At 49.2% G+C, this 19,390-nt stretch overlaps 1 protein-coding gene across 1 annotated transcript in view; it reads left to right on the top strand.

Annotated features, from left to right (window-relative positions):
• Nucleotides 1-19,390, top strand: part of PPFIA2 (PPFI scaffold protein A2) — a 1,928,138-nt gene that overhangs the window by 201,654 nt on the left and 1,707,094 nt on the right. The window contains exon 2 of the mRNA XM_086919614.1: nt 2,268-2,518. Coding sequence (XP_086775740.1) covers nt 2,270-2,518 — 249 coding nt within the window. The 5' untranslated portion in view covers nt 2,268-2,269. The remainder of the gene's footprint in view (nt 1-2,267; nt 2,519-19,390) is intronic.

Genomic DNA, 19,390 nt, shown 5'->3' with positions numbered 1-19,390 from the left:
CCATTCAATGTCATGAAGAGCTCAAAAGCTTGGTTTAAGAGTCAGCTGCGCTACAACAAGGGTCCACCACCTTACTAAAACTGGCCCAGGATCTGCTGGTGAGCCTTTTATGTCCCCGAGTCTCAGATCAGGAAGCCAGCAGATGATCCCTTTGAGGCACTCTGGGGTCCCGGGTTCAAGATGGGTTACTGGTCCAGTTCTTCTTCCTCAGGCAAGAGGGCAGCAGGTCAGCACAAAAGGGCAGCCGCTCCTTCAGAGTAGCAATCTAGCAGAGTGGCAGTCCTTGTAGCAAGACAAGAGTGCTTTATCCTGACAGAGTATTTTGTCCAGAAGTGTACTGATGCAGTGGTGTCTGAGGTCCTTCTTTTATCCCCTGGGCCTTGGTTCTGGATGGTGGGAGAAGCTTTTAGACAGTTGCTTTGAAGTACATGGAATTTCCTGCCACCCCTGCCCTGCCTTCAAGCTGGCTGCGGTGACAGTGCAGGGTTGTTAGGTCCTTTGTGTAAAGGTAGGACACTGCCTGTTCAGGTGCAAGTGAGGCTTGGCCCAGCTCCTCCCTCCCATCCTTCCAGCGATGGCTCCTCCTCGTACACCTTAGCTCCAATTCTGTGTGGCTTTCTAGGAGGAATACACAAGCCCAACTGCCATTTACATTATTGTGTGATCTGGGACAGGCAGCAGGCACCAAATGGTCATGGCAAGAAAATGTCTTCTTTGTAAAAGTGGAATTTAAAATTGGAATTTAAAATCCATCTCCACCATTATTTAGAATTTTAAATTAGGATTCCAGAGATGCCAAACATAAACTAGTGACCTCCTCCCACTGGTAAATTACACTTATAAAATGCAATGAGGTAATTCTAATGTTATCCTATGGGAGAGATATAGTTTGCAGCAGCGAAAAACTGATTTAAGATGTTTCCACTACTAGGACATGTAAAACTTAAAAGCACATGTCCACCTTTCTAAATACACTGAACCCAGCCCTTGGCGCTGTAGAGGGCCTAACTTAGGGGTGACTTATATGCATGAAAAAGGAAAGTTTGGGCCTGGCAAAAGATTTCCCCCTCTCACTCCCCCAAGTCTTTCATTAAAGTTTTGGAGGGGGTCTTGACGTCAAAACCTTTTGGGTAGTGGGCTCAGAGAATAAGTTTGAAGACCTCTAGATTTAAGGGACTTCATGAGTGTTAATGGAGTTGTGACTCTAGATGACCCCATTGTGAATTGTTGCCGCTCATGGAGAAAGAGGCTTCCCAACACTTTTTATTAAATACCTAAATATGTATCTTTGAGTTGCAACTGTTACTGCAAACAATTGTTATGGTACTGAAGCTCTAATGTGGCTGCTGTCCATTTGGTGTGTGGAAGCTTTCCCTGAAAGTCAGTTTTCACTTTGTGAATTTCAGCTGTAGGCATGGGGCCGAGCCTGCAGGAACACAAAGGACTGCATCACACTTCTCTTTACATAAGGGTGATTTGTTCTAAGTATTGCAGTGTCTGTGCCTTTAAGGGACACAGGCGGCATTAACACCATTATGTAAATACAAAAGACAGGTAGAAAGACTGCTGAGCCTCACAGGCCTTCATCTTTGCATGTGCAGTCATTCTGAAGTGTGCCTGGATGGAATCCTGCTTCATTGATATCATATAGCAGGGAAACGGGAGTCTGCACTGGTGAAAGGTGATAGAGACGACAATTGCTATTTTATTTGGAACATTTTTGAATTTTTTGCTGAAAAATTGAAAAACATTTAGATTATGACGGAATAAGGTAAATGAACACAATTAAAGGATTTAAATAAATAATACACGAAGCATTCATACCAACGTCTGTAAGACAATAACTGCTGTCTTGCCTGTGCAAATACTTCAGCTTGGTGTGGCAATATATCAATACAATTTGGTATAGAGGAAGACTGGTATATTGAATTTAAAGCTTTGGTGTTTCTGTAACCAATGTGTTTAGAAAATCTCTGACAATCCCCCTATGTACCAAGAGTGTGAGCCCGTGGCATAACTAAATGATGGGGGGCCCTCTGCAGACTGTCATAAGGGGCCCCTGAGCCTCCCATATCACACAGATATATATAGACAATGGCCTAAGTGGGGGCCCCACGAAGAGTGCCCTCCCCCTCCCGCCCCGCACCTGCGTTACTCCCCTGATATGAACTGCACCTAAATAGTAAATAGAATATCTGTGAAAGGTAAACTCTGTCACTTATTCCTTGAAAGTGGTGTATCAATTCTGTATGCATTTTCATTTGCAGGCATGATGTGTGAAGTAATGCCGACCATAAACGAGGACACCCCCTTGAGTCAAAGGGGGTCCCAGAGCAGCGGGTCAGACTCGGATTCCCACTTCGAGCAGTTGATGGTGAACATGCTAGATGAGCGAGACCGCCTCCTCGACACCCTCAGGGAGACGCAGGAGAGCCTGAACCTTGCCCAGCAACGCCTGCAGGATGTCATATATGACAGAGATTCACTTCAAAGACAGCTCAATTCGGCACTACCACAGGTTTGAGACGTGTGACTCCTTTAAATTACGTTTTCGCTTATTTTTATTGAAATGCCCAAGTAAATGGAAATGTTGTTCCGAAACTAACCTGGGTACCAATATGCAGTCGGCAATACTTTAAATGCATTTGCAATGATCTGTTCCATAATTCTTTTTTTTTTTTTTTTTTGTAAGCGCAAAATGAGAATTCAATATCTGATTGTTGATGTGGCCACATTTGTGCTCACATAACATTATAAAAACAACAGTTGATGGACAGAATGCAGAACAATGTAATACATGCACCCCAGTACAGAGATCTGGGCCTAAATCCATCGTTTTTTTGCTCACCATGCTGTTCCAGTTTGAACCCAGCCATATGCAAATCATTCTTGACTCTGTGCTTCATGGGAACAGTCCAGCCCGAACTGCCAAGCCAGGTTCACCCTAGACTGGAAACAAGCATCCTAGGACCGGTTTCGGGGTTTCACCTCTCTTTAGCCAGGATAGCTTGATTCCAGTGGCATGGAGAGCACGGGACCTACATAACAATATTGGCAGATAAAATGCAACATTATCTCATCCTTCAAGTTTACTTTTTCTTTAAATAAAAAAAAACATCTTATCTATTTACTTCTGACATTTTACACAAACGAATGAAATAAACATTATCATAATATATCTATTTTTTTGGTCTGACTTGAAAGCACAGCTGACGCCAGACAATTATGTGAGAATCATTAGAGAGGGCCTTTGACCTCAGCCACATTTTGAGAGCCTGCAGTGCATGTTTTGGTTGGGAAAAAGTTGTGTGCTTCCACAAAAAAAGTGCTTTCCCTCCACAAAGTTGTGATAATTTTGTTTATCCAGATGCCTGAGGTTGAATTTACAGGGGCACACACACGGCTAGATAATTATTGGTGTTTTTCTCTGGCAGCAGCACAGATGGGAGCAGGGCAGTAATTAACCTAGACGGAGTTCTAGGTCTGGCTTGACTGTGCAACTGTCAACTGACTATTTAACCTACACCAATATCATTTGCTTCTACACATTTAAATATCTAATCCCAATCTGTTTAATTGTAATGCTTCACATTACCATACAAAATTCCTTTAACTTTTGAAATTGCCAATGCTTGTTAAAATTGCATATGGTATGCAACTCTAAGAGGCTCTATTAACATGTTGTTTACTGAGGTCAAAGAGCTATCAGTGTTGGCATCAGTCGAACTTATGCATACATGAACATCAGGTGCAGGCACAGTTGTGTCAGCTTTTTCTAAAATGTTGCATTTTCTATGAACGTAATAGCCTTTTCTGGGGTGGGTAAAAATACACTAAAGTAGTAGGAGAGGAATGCAGAAAAATGTTCCAATAAAAACCTTTTTAATTGGGAAACATTATCCTACAAAAACCTTTTAGGAAAATCACTTGCCCTCAAACAAATTTGGAGGAAGGATAATATCCTCCCAACTTTGGGAAATAAAAAATGGTTTGCACTTCACCTAACTTCTTTAGTGAAGTTATTGTTTTGCTTCTACTAAAATCAATAATTTAACGATCCTGTCACGGATAAGAAAAAGGAAAAGGCCTAACACAGAACAGTTGGGTAATTAACCTAAAGCATTTGTAAATCAATAAGCCACACAACAATCTGTGGCCTTCCAAACTAAGAATGTGCCAAGTGCATTCATTTTTAGATTTATAATCTACCCCTTTTAATGGTTTTTCGAATGATTTTCCATTCAAAGAATCACAAATGAGCCTCACAAGTTAACAAACTGATTTGTCTATTAAAGCTCCTTAAAGTGTGTTTTGTTAATCCCCGTTTGTCGCTATAACTATTGTTAAATCATAAGAACATAATTAATATATGTGAAGGAGAAACCATAACTATGTAATGCAGTTATTTTCCATTTTCTCAAAATTATTCACATTTCCAGTGAGGAAGATTAAAATAAAAACATAAAATAAAAGAAGCGTTATACTTGTTCCCATATTAATATTGCAATGGTCCTCATTCTTATTAACATTTCAGTAAAATTTGTAGCACTGACTAATAATGACAGGGCATACAATCAGGGTCAAATGGGACAGAAAATACCCCCCGGCACCAAAAAAAAAGTGGCCCCCATTAGTGAGTTAGATGGCTAAAAAAATGACCCGTGTGTGCAAATCGGAGACATTTTGAACTTAAAGATACGCTATATAAGTGTTTTGCAAGGTGTGGAAGACTGCATGGATTTGAACTTGCTACAGGCAGTGTTTGTTATATTATCCGGGAAATCAACAGTAAAACTGCCCACCAGACCATAAAACAGGCCTACAAAGAGTGAAAAAACGTCAGCCCACACAATGACTAGTCAGAGCAGCTCATTTGGCACTGCCTGATTCCCTGCCTACAGGGGCCACACCTGAAGTATATGAATATCCACTCCCTAATAGTTGTGTTCTTTGAAGGTGACTTGAATGCTTTCTTTTATTCCTTATTGTTTTTCACGTGCCTTTTTCGCAGTTGTTAGTCTGATCATGTCACCAATTAAGTGCTGAGAAGATCATTTTTCATACACATAAAGGGTAATATTCTCTCCCCAATTCTATTTTCTCTGAAGAAGCATCTACAACTACAGAACTTTGTTTGTGTGGATTGCTCTGAAGTTTTACAGTTTGCAAAAGTCTGCGACCCTTGATCCTGATCCAGGCAGGTTGCTCCCCACGCTGCGCAGCTCTCCACCTGACTGCACCCGTGCTCCTGTGCCCAGCTGCTGCCGAGCGCCTAGCTCGAGGACCGCCTCCACCCACAGGCCACCACCTGCGCCTCATCCCTGGTGGCCGGTGGTAGGCCATAGGTTTGCCTTTCTGTAATTTCATTGTATTCTGTATTTTGTTTACTTTTCTGTGACCGTTTTTCTCCCTCCTGTTATTTCTGTGCACTTCTGCCTTTCTGTAATTGTATTGCATTTTGTATTTTTCTTACTTGCTCTGTGACTGTTTTTATCCCTGCTATTTCTTTGCCCTTTTGCCCTCTGCTTCCCTTTCGCTCGTTCTCCCCACCGCTGCACCCCTGCAGCCCCGCCCCCCACTAGCCCATTCGTCGTTCCCCCCCTTCTTCTCCCTCCCACCTCCCCTTCTTATGGCGGCCGCTGCGTGGCAGTGAGAGCGACCCTTGACCCTATTCCAGGCAGGTCGTTCCCCACGCCTCGCAGCTCCACCTGGCTGCGCCCGTGCTCCTGTGCCCAGCTGCTGCTGAGTGCCGAGTTCGAGGCACGCCTCCACCCACAGGGTACCACCTGAGCCCGTATTGCACCGTTACAACGCAACTTTTACAACGCACTACCATTACATCGCAACTTTTACAACGCAAATACCATTACAATGCATGCCATTACAACGCATGTCATTACATAGCAGATACTATTACAACGCATGCCATTACATCGTAAGTATAGGTAAGTATATAATTTTTATTTTATTTTATTTTTCATTATTTTATTAATTTAATTAATATTAAAAATAAAATAAAATATTAATATATTAATTTAAGTAATTTTGGGGTATTTTTATGTTTTAGGGCTGGGTTTGGTTTTTGGGGTACAGGGGTATTTTTAGGTTTTAGGGCTGGGTTTGGTTTTTGGGGTACAGGGGTATTTTTAGGTTTTAGGGCTGGGTTTGTTTTTTGGGGTACAGGGGTATTTTTAGGTTTTAGGGCTGGGTTTGGTTTTTGGGGTACAGGGGTATTTTTAGGTTTTAGGGCTGGGTTTGGTTTTTGGGGTACAGGGGTGTTTTTATGTTTTAGGGCTAGGTTTGGTTTTGGGGGTACAGGGGTATTACGACTTTAAATAAATTAAATTAATTAAATTACTTTAAGTAAATGTAATTAAAATAATTACAATATTTACAATTATAAAATTAATTGAATTACATTACTTAAATTAAAATAATAATTTTTTTTATTTATTTAATTTATTAAAATTTAATAATATTATTTACATTTTTTAAATTAATTAAATTTCTTTAATTATATTAAATTAAATTATATTAAGTATTTTAATTTTATTTAAATTATATTTATTGTAATAAATTACATTAAATTATTTACTATTTATAAATTTATTATATTTCATTAATTATATTATATTAAATAAATTAAATTAATTACAATTTTAATTTTAATTAAATTACTATAATTAAATTAAATTAATTACTGTTTTAAAATGTTTTAAATTATATTTATTAATTTAAATTAATTAAATTAACTTTATTACATTTTTTTAACAAAGGTATACTTACCTATACTTACGATGTAATGGCATGCGTTGTAATGGTATCTGCTATGTAATGACATGCGTTGTAATGGCATGCATTGTAATGGTACCTGCGTTGTAAAAATTGCGTTGTAACGGTCTGCGTTGTAAAATAACGTGTTGTAACGTCATAGATCCCCTGAGCCTCATCCCTGGTGGCCATTGGTAGGCCACAGGTTTGCCTTTCAGCAATTTCATTGCTCCTCCCTCCCACCTACCCTTCTTATGGCGGCCACTGTGCGGCTGTGCAGCGGGCGTGCCTAAGGCAAGCCTGGATGCACCTGTCCATGCCTGGACCGCGCCCAGCACCAGAATTCACCACCCTGATCGACAACCTCGCCAACCTCGGACTCAGACAGCTTGTGACAACACCCATCCACGCTGGCGGCCACATGTTTGAACCCATCTTCTCCACAAGCCCCTGCGAACGCCACAACGCCCGACTCCGCTACGATGCCAGCACCCTCCATGCCCTCCACTCCAGACTAGAACACACCTGCTACCGGGCCACCCCGAAGTGCACCCACGGATCCTTCACCTGCCAGAACTGCAGCTTCACCAGCATCCGCCCCGCCAAACCTCCGCCCAGTAAAGAACCCAACTACCTCAGATGCATCCTCCTCAACTCCTGCTCCGCCCGCAAACATGCAGTTAAACTCTGGGTCCTTCTCGACTCAACCTCCCCAGACATCGCCTTCCTGATGACGGAGACCTGGCTGAACCCCACCTAAGCACCCGAAATTTCCATAGCAATCCCGGAAGGCTACAAGATCACCAGCAGGGATCGCACCAACCGAGTAGGCGACCACAGTTCAGCGACTCCATCGCCGACTTCATAAGCACACACGCCCTCGCCTCCACGGACTACATCCTCCTTGGGGACCTGAACTTCCACCTTGAGAACAACATGGAAAGCAACTCCACCACCCTGATCGACAACCTTGCCAACCTCGGACTCAGACAGCTTGTGACAACACCCATCCACGCCGGTGGCCACAAGCTTGAACCCATCTTTTCCACAAGCACCCACGTCTCCTTCAACCACACCACCGAACTCCACTGGATTGGCCATCACTGCATCCACTTCGCCTTCAGGAAGCCCACCACGCACCACCACACCCAACAGATGCCTCGTCGCTGCTGGAGCAAAGTCACTGAAGACCAACTAACCACCACCTTCGCCCAGAGCCCACCCGCTGACCCCACCGGCCCCGACACCGCCTCCCGCAACTTTGGACAGTGAATCAGCGACTGCGCCAACACCCTCGCCCCGCTCAAGAAACCCTCCAACAGCCACACCATCAAGAAAGCCACCTGGTTCACCGAAGACCTCCAGGCCTCCAAACGAACATGCTGAAAACATGAAGAAGAACTGGATCCGCGAACAAACACCGGACAGCTACGCAGCCTACAAGAACGCCACCCGCAGACACCATCACCTCATCAGATCCGCCAAAAGAGCTTCACTCAAAGACCGCCTAGATAACAACTAAGCATGGGCGGAAAATCCGTTTCGCTCGCGGATTTTGCGGATTTTCGGTAAATTCGCAATCCGCGAGATTCGCGAATCTCCCGCAAAATCCGCAAATCCGCGAGCAGCAAATTTTGCTCGCACTGTTCGCGTGAGTTCGCGGCTTCCCAGTACAACTTCGCGCCCCGCGAATAAGTGCAAAATTGCAGAAATACGATCTTAGCAAAACTGAAACTACTTACCAGGTTCAAAAGTTCAGGCTCATCATTAGTAGCCATTTCCTGTAGTGCTTCCTGAGGGGCCCCTCCAGAGTTCAGTTGCCAGTTGCAACTATTATGTGACCCTGCTCTGAACCTCAGAATAGTTACACATATGCCACAAAGGTCCTGAATTACAGCTAAGGGAGACAAGCAGGAGCCAGGCTGGAAGTTCAAATCCATTAATCAGCCCCTAATTAATTATTGTCAGTTGGGGCAGGGCAGGTGTTGTAACTAATTTTGCAACAATGAAAGCACTTAGCAAGTGCAAAAGATCACTAATCAGGAAGCACTAAGGAAGCAGGTGGCAGCTAAAAAAATATTCTGTGACACATTAATCAGCCCCAAATTAATTCAGGTCACTTGAGGCAGGGAAGGTGTGCTTGCGTTGCCACAATAATGTACACTGACTGGACAACCAGAGGGTGCTGTGATGAAACAGAGGGTGGCATGGGTGGGCCAGAGGGTGGCATGAGTAGTCAGAGAGTGGCAGTGGTGACAGAGAGTGGCAGTGATGAAGAAGAGTGTCCCAAACAGGCTGGACACGTAGAAACAACAAGTTCGCGAAACTTGCGACCCGACAGGTAAGTTCGCAATTTGCGAAATTGTACAAAACCCTCGCGAACTGGCAGAAACCCGCGCAAACACAAAAAAAAAATCCGCAAATTCGAGAGAATTTGCGGATTTTGCGGATTGCGAGTTCGCAAATCCGCAAAATTTGCGAACGCGGGATTCGCAAAATTCGCCCATGCTTAATAACTACGCACATAACAGCAAAGAGCTTTTCAACATCGTGAAGGAACTACCCAACGCCAGCTCCAACACCAACGACATCCCACATTCACAAGACCTGTGCGACTCGCTGGCCACCTTCTTCCACCGCAAGAGCGCCGACATCAAAGACGGCTTCAACGTCATGACCGCCCCGAAAATGACTGAGACTTCTGCCCCCATGACCACCACCTGCACCAACCGCCTGCCTTCCTGGACCAACATCAACTACGAGGACACCAGCAAGATTATGAACACCATCCACTCCGGACCACCATTAGAGCCATGCCCACACCACATCTTCAACAAAGCCAGCACAGCCATCACACCCCATCTCTGGAAAGTAATCAACATCTCCTTCGAGATAGCAACCTTCCCGGAAAGCTGGTAGCACGCCAAAATCAACGCCTTACTCAAGAAACTCTATGCGGACCCCAAGGACCTCAAGAACGTCCGACCCATCTCCCTGCTCCCGTTCCAGGCGAAGGTCATCGAGAAAACCGGCAACAATCAACTGAACCGCTACCTCGAGGAGAACAGCATCCTGGACCCGTCCTAGTTGGTTCCGCAGCCACCACAGCACCGAAACCACCCTCGTTGCCGCCACCGATGAAATCAGGACCCTGCTAGACAACGGAGAAACAGCGGCCCTCATCCTCCTGTACCTGTCAGCCACCTTCAACTACGGTCTGCCACCGCACACTACGAACACGCCGACATGACGCCGGGATCCAAGAGAAGGCCCTGGACTGGATCCCATCCTTCCTCTCCTCCAGAACACAGAGCGTTAGCTACCCCGCTTGTGCTCCAATGCCACCAAGATCACCTGCGGCGTACCTCAGGGCTCATCCCTCAGCCCAATGCTGTTCAACTTCTACAAGGCACCTCTCGCCCACGTCGCCCAACAGCATGACCTCAACATCCTCTCCGACGCCGATGACACCAAGCTGATCCTCTCCCTCACACCACCAAAACCAACCTCCACGAAGGAATGAAGGGCGTCACCAAATGGATGAGGAACAGCCAACTGAAGCTGAATTCGGACAAGACAGAGGTCCTCATCCTTGGTTCCACCCCTTCCGCCTGGGACGACTCCTCGTCGCTGACCACACTGGAAACCGCTCCAATACCCACCAACCATGCACGCAGCCTAGGGGTCATTCCCGACTCCACCCTCTCCATGGCTAAGCAGGTCAACACCGTCTCCTTCTCCTGCTTCAACACCCTCCGCGTGCTCCGCAGGATCTACATGTGGATCCCCACGAAACGAGAAGAACGGTCATCCAGGCCCTTGTCAGTAGCAGGCTGGACTACGGAAACACCCTCTACAGGGGAGCCTCGGCCAAACTCCTGAGACGGCTGCAACGCATCCAGAACACCTCTGCACGTCTGATCCTCGACATCCCCCGCCGCAGCCACATCACACCCCACCTGAGAGACCTGCACTGGCTCCCCGTCAACAAGAGGATAACCTTCAAGCTCCTCACCCACGCACACAAAGCACTCCACAACACCGGACCAGCATACCCCAGTAGACGAGTCAGCTTCTACACCCCCATCCGCCAGCTTCGATCCACCGACCTCGCCCTCGCTGCAGTCCCCCGCATCCAAAGAATGACAGCTGGTGGCAGATCTTTCTCCCACCTCACGGCCAAGGCCGGGAGCACCCTCCCCACCCACCTACGGCAGACCCAAGACTCGCTGACCTTCAGAAGACTCCTCAAGCCCTGGATCTTTGAGCAGTAGCAGCACCCCCCACCCCCAGCGCCTTGAGACCCTCACAGGTAAGTAGTGCGCTTTAAAAGTGATATGATTGATTGATTGATTGAAGCAGCAGCTTCAAAACAATACGCTTATTGTGATTACATTTTTTTGTCTTTCATTTGATCTTTTCATCCTTTTCTTTCTTACTCTTTTTCTTTCTTTGTTTGTTTTTTTATTTCGGTTGTTGTTGTTGGACTTCGCCCTTTTTGCAAAATCATCCCTAAACTTTTTGCCTTTCTCCTAGCCTTTTTTCTAACATGGTGTTGGTGGTTTTAGGACTCTGGGCACTTTAGCACTGCTGTTCAGTGTAAAGTGCGTGTGATCTCTGTGTTAAATATGGTTAAATTGGTCTACACCTGTTTGGCCTATTTAGTTTACCTGTCAGTCCCTTGTAAAGTGGTATCTCATATACCCAGGGCTGGTAAATTAAATGCTACAGGTGGCCTTGCAGCGCTAATTGCGCCACCCACCAAAGTAGCCTTTCAAACCTATCCCAGGCCTCTGCCATTGCAGGGCCTGTGCTCGCAGTGTTACTGCCACTGTGACGTGGCACCTAAAGTGTATGCCATGTCTGTGACCCCCCTTTTACCACATGCCAGTCACCCCTAAGGTAAGCCCTAGCTAGCCCTCTGGGCAGGGTGCATTGTAGGTAAAAGATAGGACATGTACCTTAAGTGTGTGGCATGTCCTGGTAGTGACAAACAGCCATTTTGGTTTCTCACTACTGCTGGGCTGCCCTCCCGTAGGAATGCATTGGGGATTCCCGATAAGTGTTTCAGTGGTAATTACCGATATGAGAGGCGCAGCGTTGTCAAGTTTGGTATGATACTAGCACTCCTCGAAAGAGATCTGAAGAGGTGTCTAGTGGATACCAGTTTCCAACTATAACCCAGATGATGAAGTTCCGCCAACGGGTGGGCTGATGGGTACTCTCAACTCATATTTTCTCTCTCCTTTGAACAACCTTTTCTACACACTACAACTAAGTGTTTAGTATTCTCACTGTTTTTTCAGAGACCCTTAGCATCCTCTGTGTGTTGTTAAACTGTTACATTTGGGGGACAGGATGTAAGCTGGTCTTTAAATATAATTCTCCCCTTAGACCCCCCTCATATTTTGTTCTTTGTTGAGGTGTGAGTTACTCCAGGAGGGGCAGGGTAAGTCAGCGCTAGGCTGAATGGGACATCTCCAATTGGAGTGGTGGGAGGAGAAGTCCCTGGATAGGTTTGAGCCTGCCCTAGTGAATGTTGGCTCTACCCCCTGTGGTATGTCTGATGATGAGCCCACACCTAACAATAGAGAAGAGAAGCCCTGTCAACAGAGTGCTCCAAATCCCTCCCGAACCAGTTGCATCTGGTCCCCCCAAAAGCCCTGTACTGCAGACAAAGAGATTCTGTGTATAAATACTGGGGCTGTGACCTCATGAAAATGTGTGGTTCCTGTGCTTACTTGGGCTGGGGGGGGGACACTCTGCCAGGAGGAACTGCTGTGGGACCCAGCTGCAGCTTCTTGTGGGTCCCTGCATGCTGGTCTGCCTGACTGCACCCTGCTGAGGTGCCCCCAACCCCAAGGACTTTTAGTTCCTTGCCCAGCCTTTGTCCTGGACTTTTTTGGCGGGCATAGCGCCTCGTGAGCGCTGTATTTTCATTGCCCAAGAGAGAGTGAGGAGTTGGCTGTGGGCAGAGCGCTGCAGCAGTAATTATAAAGGGAATCCCGACGTGGGGATTCCCCCGAGCTGCTGGCGGGAGCGGGGGGCCACCCTGCATTTTGTGGTCTCTTTGAATAGAGGGTGCCTACCCCGATTTGGCCAAGGTTTGCGGGAGCCCACCCCTCACATGTGCTGTTTGGATTGCATGTGCCTACCCCGCGTTGTTTGAATCGAGCGGGAGCCCACCCCGTGTTGTGGTGGTCTTGGGCGGGAGCCCACCCTGCTTTAAACGGTGGAGAGCGGGTGCCCACCCCACATGTGAGCTTTTTTCAAGGCGGGTGCCCACCCCTCACTTTGCCAAGAAGGGAAATCACAGCCGCAATCCTGGACAGGCCACCCGGAAGCCAGGCACCTGCTACCTGACGGTCCACGGAAGCAAAGGCCACTGGAAGGGAAGAGAAGGACTGCAGCTGAGCAGCGGGGCTCCCGTGGTGAAGGGAAAGCCCCACGTGTGCTGCACCGGCTAGAGTGAGGAAGTGGCTACCGGCCCGCAGCAACGCTTGGGGGACCAGTTCTTTTGTTGAGAAAGGGGTGAGTTGCACCCCACACCCCAGCACATCTGTGCCCTGTGTTTTTGCTGCATTGGTAGCTGAGCCCTGACTTTGCTGGAAATAGGGCATTAGAGCCCGAGAGAAGGCCAGTTAGCCTAGGGGTCAGTTTTATGTGGTAGGGCACAACGCCCTAATGTGATGCCTATGACATATTGTGTTGATGTTTAGGAGGCTTATGCATAATGTGTTTATGCTGGTAAGGCCTATTGTGTAATGTGTGTATGCTAATGAGGTTTGGGGCCTAATGTGCTTAATGCCTACTGCTTATGCCTAATGTCATGTTATGATATTTTAGGATCGTGACTAATGCTAATGTGATAATGCTTTTTTTTTTTTTTAAATATATTTTTATTGCAGGAATTAGCCAAAGTTACACGTCAGATCAGCAATACATTTGCAGGAATAAAAGGGTAAAAACATCCGATCCCCCGTGAGAAAACATCGTGGGTACACAGCCATTCAGCCCACAACCCGAGGGTCGGGCGGCGTCTTCTCACACAGAACACAGGTGGGGATCTGGTAGAACGTCGAAGCTGATCCGGATAATCCCACGGGCTTCATCTGCTTTTCTAGATCAATCCTAACAGAAAAAACACCCCCCCCAACAGTCTCATGAATCAACTCCCTCCCCCCACCCAACCCCGCCATCAGTGTGTAGTGGTATGTATAGGAAGAGCTTATGGGAAAAAAAAACCAGATGACTGTATAGAGATCCGTATCGTGGACGTCTAACGGGACTCAGGTTGTACTGCATCATCCTCCTCGGAATCGCTGGATGCGCAGTAGTCTCTAAGGGCCTGCACTATTGTCTCCCATTCCAGTGCTGATTCTAGCGCCCTCTCATTGTGCTGCCGCCTCGCCAGTTGGTATCGCAGAGTGCTCTCCCCTGCGGCCCACTTCAAAAGTTCGTTGTGCCATTTAGCTCCCGTCGGACCAACTCTTGCCTTCCAATTCCTGGTTATCTCCCGTTTAGCGAGGACGAGCCCTAAATCAATAAATTTGCTCGAAATTTTATTCTTAGGAGTATGCGGGAACCCGTGTAAAAGCCCCACCGCTGCGTCGACCGTCAAAGTTCTCCCCGTAACCCTATTTAGAGTGTCCTCGATCAAAAGCCAGTATGAGGACAGCGCCGGGCAGGACCATAGCATATGAATGAGGTCTGCCTCAGGGGCTCGGCATCTGGGGCAATCCGCTGTATCCGTGGCGAAGTATTGCCGAATTTTCGCCGGGGTCAAGTAGGCCCTGTGGAGTATATAAAAATGAACCAGCTGAAATCGGGCATGGCGTGCTCCCTTCCAGGCTCGGCGCATGAGTTGTGACCAGGTCGTCTCAGGTATCTCTTTCCCTATGTCGGCCTCCCAGCGGTTCCGTAGTGCGGTGAGGGGGGCAAGCCCTCGTTAATCAATCTGTTATATAGGCACGTGACTGCCTTGACCGTCCCCGCGGACATCATAACGTACTGGCACACTGGAGACGTAGGCGGTTCCTCTAGACCACTTTTCCAGTACGTCTGAATCGCTCTAACCAGAGCCGTGTGCAGGAGGAAGTCGCCACGGGGAACATCGAAACGGTCTAGAATCTCTTGGAAGGGCAGTAACACCCCGTCCTCATAAAGGTCTCCCACCAATTGCAAACCTGCGTCTTCCCACTGTCCTAGGCGCGACCAGTCTCCCCCATGAGGCAGGGCCGTCGGCATCCCCAGCGGTATTTCCGGTGCATATGGGAGCCGCAGCTGTCCCCGGGCGTGGGCACGATTCCAGCATAATCTAATAGTCTTTTCTTCAAGCGTCAGGTCCTGCAGGGCTAGACGCTGGCGTAGTGCGATGAAGAAAATACCATGCCTAGGCATTCCCGTACCCCTCCCAACCTCTGGGCCACGAAACTCCCTCGCGATTTCCTGGGTGAAGGTCTGCAATTGAGCTGCCAGATAATATTTCTCAAAATCTGGCACCTCAAGGCCTCCTTCTGACTTTGGCCTCATCAGCGTCTTGAGAGCCACTCTCCAGCGGCCCGATCCCCAGAGGAACCCCACCACCATGGATCGCAAAAGCCGAAAGGTGGCCGGCGGGATCTAAATCGGAAGCGCTCGAAAGTAGTATAGCAACCGGGGAAGTGCCACCATTTTCAATAGTGCAATCCGCCCCGCCACCGAAAGCGGCAGGGTAGCCCAAAATTCCATACTACCTCGCAACGCGCGAGTACAGCGGGCTATATTGCCGTCCAGAAGGTCGGTGGGGTCATGGTATATGTATACCCCCAGGTACTTGAGGCAGCTAGGCTCCCACCTTATCTCTCTGCTGGTGTCGGGTCTGGGCGTTCCCCTGCGAACCGGGAAGAGACAAGTCTTGGCCCAGTTCACCCGAAGGCCCGAGACCTCCCCGAAAGACGTCAGTGCTGCAGCAGCCCCATCCAAAGCGGTACTCGAATTCTCGAGGAAGAGCAGCAGGTCATCAGCATCTAGCGAGATATAGTGCTGGCCTGATAGGGTCTGCAAACCGCCGAAAGAAACTCTGGACCGGATTGACAGTGCCAGTGGCTCCACCGCTAACGCGAAGAGCAATGGGGATAGCGAGCATCCCTGCCTCGTGCCGCGTTCTACTGGGTATCGTTGGGAGATCAGCGGGCCTGCTCTCACCCTGGCCGACGCCGAGGTATAAAGCACTGTGGTCCACCTGACAAAGCCCTCCCCTAGACCAAAGCGTAGTAACACTTTGCGCAGGTAATCCCATTCCAGGCTATCGAAGGCCTTTTCCAGATCGACCGAAAGGACCATCGGGCATAGGGCCTCTGTGTGCGGTTCCCCTAACAAGCGAAACAGCCTGCGAATATTCATGGTCGTGTTACGTTTGGGGATGAATCCTGCCTGGTCCTCGTGCACTAAAGAGCGCATGTGTCCTAGCAGCCTCGAAGCCAATATGCTGCTTAGGATTTTATAATCGACCGTTAACATCGATAACGGTCGGTAGGACGCCGGGTCAGCTGACTCTCTACCAGGTTTGAGGAGGGGAACTACTAAGGCCTCACACATCGAGCCGGGGAGACGTCCCAAACGCTTCGCCTCTCGGTAGACTATCACCAGTCGGGCGCCAATAGGTCTACGTAGGTGGAGTAGAATTCGACCGGGAGTCCGTCAAGGCCCGGGGTCTTATTCCTCGCCATCCCCTTAATGGCGCTACGGATTTCCTCCAGTTCGATATCGGAGCCCAGGGCTTTCGCCACATCGGGCTCCAGCGCCGGCATCTCCAAGGGTTGCAGATAATCATCAATCAGAGCAGGGTCTCTGGTCGGGTTACTGCGATATAGTCGTTTGTAGTAGCGCTGGTAACAACCTAATATCTCCGGTTGGGTGTGCACCTCAATCCCCTCCGCTGTACGCATGGACGTCGTCAGAGAGGTCCGGTGCGTGGGATTGGCCAACCAAGCTAGCAGCGCGCCCGACTTATCCCCCTCCGTGTGCGACCTAGTAGTGTAGGCCTTATAATCGAAGCAGCGCAGTCTTTCGACTTCCGCTGCCACCGCCTCCCTCGCCGCCGCAGTGCGCTCCTGGAGTTCAGGATGGCCGGGGCGGCGAAGTTCCATCTCACGGAGCTTCCGGTCGGCCGTGGTCAGGTCATCGAGGATGACACGTCGCATACCCACTTTCTTAGAGATACAATAGCCCCTGACCACTACCTTAAACGCGTCCCATTCTGACGCTCTCGATCCAGCAGTGCCCCCATTGGTCGCAAAATAATCAGAAATTTTGTCCTCCAGGTCCGCCCTAAAGACTATGTCCTCTAAAATCTACGGGCGTAATTTCCAGGTGGGCACACTAGGGGTCCCGGGAAACCAACGGAAGTCCGCTAGGAGGGGGTTGTGGTCCGAGATGGTCCTAGTCAAATATTCAGAGCGCACCGCCGCGGATACCAACTCCGCCGATCCCAGAAACCCATCTAGCCGCACGTGCAATTCGTGTAGGCCGAAAAAGTAGGAATAGTCTCTAGAGTCGGGGTGCTGCGCTCGCCAGATGTCCGTGAGCCCCCAGTGCGTCTGCCATTCCTTCCTCCCTTTAGCCACTCGCCGGACTGGAGAGTCCAGGAGGGGGGGGTGCGAGCGGTCGGCCTCCACGTCCACTACTGAGTTAAAGTCACCACCTAGTAACAGGGTTCCCGAGAGGAAATGGGCCAAGGAGCCCGACAACCCGGATAGGAAGGCAAGCTGGTCCACATTAGGTGCACAAACACAACAAATATTCAGGTCCCTACCCCACAATGTGCCAGAGATAGCTACATAGCAACCCTCCGGATCCACCACCGATCTTGTAACCTGCAGGGGAACCCCAGCCCTTATCCATATTAGCGCCCCCCTCGCGTAAGCTGAGTATGAAGTGCAGTAGACCTGCCCTCTCCATCTACGCTGCAGCGCCGCCCCTTCCGCCTTGGTGAGATGTGTCTCCTGCAGCAGCGCTACTTGCACCCCTCTACGCACTAGATAAGCGTGCACCTTGTGACGTCTGGACATAGTGTGAAGCCCCCGTACATTCCAAGTGATGCATTTTACATTAGCGATCTCAGCCATTGACCCACATCGTCTGTCCCGGGCTTTCCCACCAACGCCCAAACAATAAACAAGCTACAGTCAAGTCAACACTGATGGCGGCCATCTTCCCCAACAGAAATCCAACACCCGTCTGAAACAAACCCCACCCCAACCACCCCAGAACAGGACCCAAATAGCACCATCTAGTTCCCATCCAAACCATGTCCCCAGAGACCCCCCGTTCCCCGACTAATCCTGCGGTCGCCACCGCAGGGAAGCCTTAGGGCTAGGTGCGGGCCGGGCGCCAGTAATGGGCCTTCGAGTCTCGGACCACCGAGACCAATTCCAGCCCCAAGTCAAAAGAGTCAGCCCGATCAGGGCCCCCCAACCCCATCATCGGATCATGGCATTAATCGCATCCTCCACAACCCCCTCTGCAAACCCCCGCCCAAATGGAATTAGCTCACCCAATCATCCCTGCCCGTCCAGCATGCCCTCAGCCGAGTCCGGAGTAACCACTGGCAAGTGAACACTATCGGTCTCCGACTCCTCTGTGTCCGTATGAGCCCCCTCGCCGCCGGTCTCCGATTCTTCAACAATGGGGCCGCCTTGTGAACCAGACAGAGTAGAGACCATCTCCAGTACTCCCGCCTCTCCGCCATAGTCTCTATAGTCGAAGGCTTGCCCGGTTTGCCGCGGCTGCTTCGAAGTCTCTTGGATCGACGTTGTTGTCCGGGCTCCGCAGTCAACTGGGATGATGAGCCGAAACCATCTTTGCAAGCTCTATATAGTTCGAGCCAAATACAGACCTCCTCCGGGGTATCAAAGAACTGGGTCTTGTCGTCAAGGATGATACGGAGCCTTGCAGGGAAGAGGAGCGAGTACTGGATACCCTCGCTCCGGAGTTAACGCTTGACCGCCAGGAAAGAGGTCCGTTTTCTTTGGGTCTCATATGTATAGTCTGGGAAAATGTTCACCTGGCTATTCTCCACCTGATAGGGGCCATTGTGCCTGGCAGCGTTGAGGAGCAGGTCCCTGTCCCGAAAATGCAATAAACGCGCCACCACCGGGCGTGGGGAGCCACCCTGTTTCGGCGGCCTCGCCGGCACCCTGTGTGCTCGTTCTAGGGTATAGAAGGAGGACAGACCCTCCGGGGCCACCGTGTCCCGGAGCCAGGCTTCTAGATAGGCCACCATGTCGCCATCTTCGATCTTTTCTGGCAGGCCCACCACCCGAATATTGTTCCGTCTGTTACGCCCTTCAGCGTCCTCCGCCCGTCTCTCCAAGGCATGGATCCGGGACAGGGCATCCTTCATTGTCGCGGCCAGAGTCTTCTGCGCTGGCTCCAGAACCTTCACTGAGCTCTCTACCTCCTTAACTCTATCTGAGAGCTTGCCGTGGTCCGCCCTGAGGAGGCCCAAACTCGTCGCAACCTGGGCGATGTCTTGCTGCAGGGCTGACCGCGTGTTTGCGATCGCCTCCAGGACCCGGTCGAATTGTTGTTGTAGGTGGGGACCACCAGAGCTCTCCGGGTCAACTCGGTCGTCCTT

This window comes from Lissotriton vulgaris, chromosome 1_1 (assembly GCF_964263255.1).
Source record: "Lissotriton vulgaris chromosome 1_1, aLisVul1.2, whole genome shotgun sequence".
NCBI classification, from domain to species: Eukaryota; Metazoa; Chordata; class Amphibia; order Caudata; family Salamandridae; genus Lissotriton; species Lissotriton vulgaris.
The sequence above is the reverse complement of the archived record's forward strand: the minus strand, read 5'-3'. Positions and strand labels throughout refer to the sequence as shown.